Source organism: Octopus sinensis, linkage group LG19, assembly GCF_006345805.1.
Source record: "Octopus sinensis linkage group LG19, ASM634580v1, whole genome shotgun sequence".
In the NCBI taxonomy this organism is placed as follows: Eukaryota; Metazoa; Mollusca; class Cephalopoda; order Octopoda; family Octopodidae; genus Octopus; species Octopus sinensis.
Genome location: NC_043015.1, coordinates 20695670 through 20700978, shown reverse-complemented (window position 1 = coordinate 20700978; position 5309 = coordinate 20695670). Strand labels below are relative to the sequence as shown.

The 5309-nt window shown below is 34.9% G+C and overlaps 1 protein-coding gene across 1 annotated transcript in view; it reads left to right on the top strand.

Moving 5' to 3' along the window:
- Nucleotides 1–5309, top strand: part of LOC115222357 (cadherin EGF LAG seven-pass G-type receptor 1) — a 755088-nt gene that overhangs the window by 376049 nt on the left and 373730 nt on the right. The window contains exon 4 of the mRNA XM_029792554.2: nucleotides 108–170. Within this exon, the coding sequence (XP_029648414.2) occupies nucleotides 108–170 (63 nt within the window). The remainder of the gene's footprint in view (nucleotides 1–107; nucleotides 171–5309) is intronic.

Here is a 5309-nt window from a genome sequence, read left to right as displayed (position 1 = left end):
AGCAGTGTAACTAACAATGTACTGAATACACACACAAATCAAACATAAAAATTTTTCAGTGAAATATTGTTTTGGTAATATTCCTTTTCTTCTCTTTTCTTTTATAGAAGCGTGTAAACCACAGCAAGGTTATGAAATTTACATAATGTTTCCGGAAGATGCTGCTGTCGGTAAGCAGAAATATTTCTAACACTTTCATCTCAGTCCACGATATTTCACAATTTATCTGTGCTTTTATGCATATAGGTGAGTGTGTGCGAGAGTGAGAGCGTGTGTGTGTATGTGCGTGTGTGTCTATTTGAGTGTATGTGTGTGCTTATGCATATAATTTTTTTCTCAATGTAAATATTTGGCTTTCAGTATTTCTGTAAATATACATATGTGTATTTACATACAATAATATATATATATATAATATATATATATATAGTATATTACACGCACACACACTCACCACACACACACACACACAACACCCACACACACACACCACACACATATATATATATATATATACATATGTACAATGTGTGTTTGTGTGTGTTTCTACTTATGCATGTACACACAGATTTGCTTGGATATAATATATTGGTATACATATGTATGCAAATATGTCTTTGTATCATATCTATATAATATATATATATATTATATATATATATATAATATATATATATAATATATATATATATATATATATGCAAATATATACAAGCAATGAATACTGAGATAAAATATTTGCCTATATTTATTCGTATAGAATTTCAGCAGAGGGTGTCTTTTTATGTTTATTCTTTCGTTCATAGAGTAAATTATAGTTGTTTTCTTGTGTTTTCCTATATATATTTTCCTGTCTCCGTTTAAGTGCTGCTTCAGAAATAGGACTTACAACAGGCCAGAATTTACATATCCTCAAAAGCACCCCAAAATGAAATATTCCGTAACATGCGTACATCTATTCTCGTCGGAGAGATATTCACTTTTGAAATGTTATGCATTGATGAAATGATAATGTACGGAAATTTTTTTTATTTTGATACGATCGTGTTCAACATAAGAATGATAGTTTTAATATTTATATATATATATATATAATATAGAATATATATATATATATATCAACATATCAACATATACATATATACAGGGAGAGAGAGAGAGAGAGAAAGAGAAAGGGAGGGTGATATGATGTACATACATACCTTGTTAAACTGTATGTTTCAGGGAATACATACAACTTTCTCCCTCACTCCTACTCTCTCTCTCTCTCTCTCTCTCTCTCTCTCTCTCTCTCTCTGGCAATAAATATATATATATATATATATATATATATATATATATGAACACACACGTTCTGAAAGGTATAAGACTAATCGAAAAATAATTCTAATCACACACACACACACCGAGTTTTTGTGTTTGTGTGTATTTGTGTATAAATATTTTTATATAAATATTTTTATAAAAATATTTTTAATTACGCTCGCGCGTATATGCGATTAGGAATGAAAGCCAAAAATTAGAAGCTAGTTGCATGTTAATGCAAACTATTTAATAGAAACAACATCGAATTCAGTCATAGCTGTACAAATAACCTTAGCAATAGGATATCTGTGTCTCCTTAAGGTAAATGTTTATGAAATTGATCGTTTAAGAAGCGTGAGTGAAACCTAAACGCCAAACTGAAGTATATATTGAAGTGATTGCAGCTTCAAATAACATTTTTGAATTCTACAACTTTCTCACTTCTAGAAGTGAAGAAAAGATGAATGCAGGAATCGAGTTACGTATGAGAGGAATGGTCACACACAATGTTATTTGTTTTCTGGCGACGAATGAAGTGTATAGACGAAAACAAGTGAAGATGTAAATAATTAGATTGATATAATCTTTAAATGTACCACGTGATAAATTTTACTTCGTAAATTACAATATAGATACCGAACAAGATTGATTAAATGGATGTAAACATGGTGATCATCCGTAAGTTAAAGACTAGACGTGTGTCTGTTTGCAGCAGGCTGTCCGGATAGAAATCCGTTAATATTGGAGATACTCATCATTTTATGTAGCAGCTGATACTTATCGTATGGCGAACAATTTGAAATTACGGAAACGCCGTCATATTTATCTACACGCTCATGTGTCGTTATATCTAGATATTCTACGTACATATAAGACTGTTATATACGAGGTGCATTCCACAAGTTTTGAAACTGTTTTAGTAGAGGCAGTTATAACTGTCCTAAATTGTGATTTTAGTATTTCATATTTTATATAAATCTAATGGAGGTGCAATGGCCCAGTGGTTAGGGCAACGAACTCGCGGTCGTAGGATCGCGGCTTCGATTCCCAGACCGGGTGTTGCGAGTGTTTATTGAGCGAAAAAACCTAAAGCTCCACGAGGCTCCGGCAGGGGGGGTGATCCCTGCTGTACTCTTTCACCACGACTTTCTCTCACTCTTTCTTCTGTTGGCCTGCTCGCTTAGCCAGCGGGGTGGCATCATTTGAAGGCTAAAACAATGCGAAGCGCATTTTGACCAGCGATGTGTAGCAACATCTGATGGCCTGGTCGGTCACGTGATCACGTGATATAAATCTAATACGTTGATCTAACTTTTGGTATTCCAAACTGAAGGAGATGGCTCTAGCAGCACTTTGAAGACACCCTATTGACCACTGCTTGTCAGAGTCAACTAGTTTCTAGAATGCAGCTTGGATGTTTGGAAGCTGACTATGCAATAATTCTTTCCTGTTAAACTGGGCAAAAATGCAACAAAAACTCATGAAATGCTCTAAATTGCATTTGGATAAACTGTTCCATAAACACAAAAGACTCCAAGTAGGTTAGAGGAGGTGAGAGGCGATGAGAAGTGTGGGATAGAGAGAGAGAGGTCAGATCATTAGAACTAGTTGAGATAATTCGTCGTGACTCTTTAATGACAATATGCATTTAATTTGGAGTTGGTGTGGCAACTTTCACAGATCTGAACATTCGCAATATTTGAGGAAATTTTATTCCCAGGGTACTTGGTGACAATCATCCTGGTAACCAGAGATGGGTACCAGAACAGAAACATTTGTCCTTGGGATAATTGGTTGCTCTCCGCGCTAAGGGAGAACTCCAGGTGCAGACGTTTTGAAAGTGGAGACTATAAAATGGATCCTGAACGTCTTCACTTTGGCAGAATTTCATGGAGCTTTCGCAGAATGGTTGGAGAGCCACAGCAAGTGCAACTTTGAGGTTCATAAATGTCTCTCCAGAACAACTCGCAAAACCTTTATTATAGAATAAAATATACACTTCATAAGAAATGTAGACAGTGGTCAGTTAGTTTTGATCAGCTTGCCTTCCTCGTACTGTGAAAAGATTGCAGGCCGAAACTTCGAAGTCATTGTCAAGGCATTTTGTAAAGTTACGCTAAATATGTACTCAAAGAGAATTGAGCTAATATTTCAATTGTTTTTACTAAATTCGATATAATGTGTGTGTGTGTGTGTTTGAAAGTGAAAGAGAGAGAGAGAGAGAGAGAGAGAGAGAGAGAAAAGAGAGTGAGAGAACAGAGAGATGTTACTTCAAATTAGCAGAAAAAAGTATATATTTTCTTTCATTTTAATCTGTAGGATTACAAAAGTCACTCAAGAGCCGGGAATTTCGTGCATGGCTCATTTGATAATGGCTTTGATCGAAACTCTCAATCCTTGAATCACTTTTGTACTTGTGCTTGTTAAATGCAATGAATATTGAAACCATTCTGTCATAATCTCTAATTACTCTGCAAACACACCACCGTGTGTGTGTGTGTGTGTGTTATGCATAGTGAAACGAAGAACCTGGTGTTCAAAATCAGTAAATACAGGTTGCTGCCTAAAGAGCTAGTTGAGTACAGGGCGTAATATGAGGGGACAAAGAAACAGGACATAACGCAGCTGTCTCTGCTGGAAAATGTCGTACATTGAAAGCCGAGTCTTTGGGCATCGCCCTCTAGCTTCTTCGCAGCTTCTAAAGTGAAGTGCCAGTTTAATTGGAAAAATCATTTAGATATATAGAAATAACGACAATCAGAAAATATAACGATATATAAGAAATTCAGTGAAGTTTGAAGGAGAAAAGCCATTTCGAGACGAGAAATACGTAGATTTAGATACATATGTGTATGTGTGTGCGCGTGTCTATATATATACATACGCGCGCGCATATATATGCAGACACACATACATACATATATACATACATACATACATACATACATACATACATACATACATACATACATACACACACACACACACATATATATATATATATGTGAGAGAGAGAGAAAGAGGGAGATTGTAGTGAAGAACCTAAGAAATTTGTTGTACACAGACTAGGTGTATTATAGTTCCTCGTTTCTTTACAATTTGGACAAGATATCTCGACTTCCGTTCCTTCGATATAACACTGACAGTTTTAACACAATAAGTTGTGTCATATAGATTTTAGTATTAGAAGAATCGAGACAGACTACAATTCAGTGAAAAGGAAAGAAACAAAGCGAGATAAGAAAATACGAAAGACAAAAGCGGTATAGTTAACAACACACACACATATACACGCACACGTACGCACATACAAACACACAAAGAAACACACACACAGACATACATATGTGTGTATGATGATGCGTATGATGCGATGTGTACTATATAGATGCTTGCAGAGAATTGAATCAAATCTGATATATGAGACTATTGATACTTTAGTAACCATGACAACGAATTTGTATCATAATTCTATAGTTGTAAGTAAGTGGATGTTAATCCTAGGGTCACAGATATCCCTCGGGATTAGCAGATACTTAATTTGGAAGTAAACCAAGTGTATAGATTTAATGGTATGCCTATTTTATATATGTATATGCATGTGTGTGTGTGTAGAAAATATAGATACTATATTGGTGTGTGCATATGTATAGGTTTATTGGAGTTAGTGGTTATGTATCTAAGCGTACGTATAACCTCATTGTGTCTACACACACAGCCACGTCTATTTAGATCTCTGATCGTTATATCTGTAAAGATAGATTAAAATAAAAACTGGAACGTTTGATATTTCTATCTAATCCCAAGTTACATGCGTTTCATTACCGTATAGGCAAAACCTTATGAATATAACCGTTAATAATAAAGATTTCAAATTTTGGCACAAGGCCAGCAAGTTCGACCCCACAATTCAAATGGAACTTATTTTATCGTCACTGAAATGATGAATGGCAAAGTCAACCTCAGCAGAAGGTAAAGACGGACGAAATGATGCTAAGTATTTT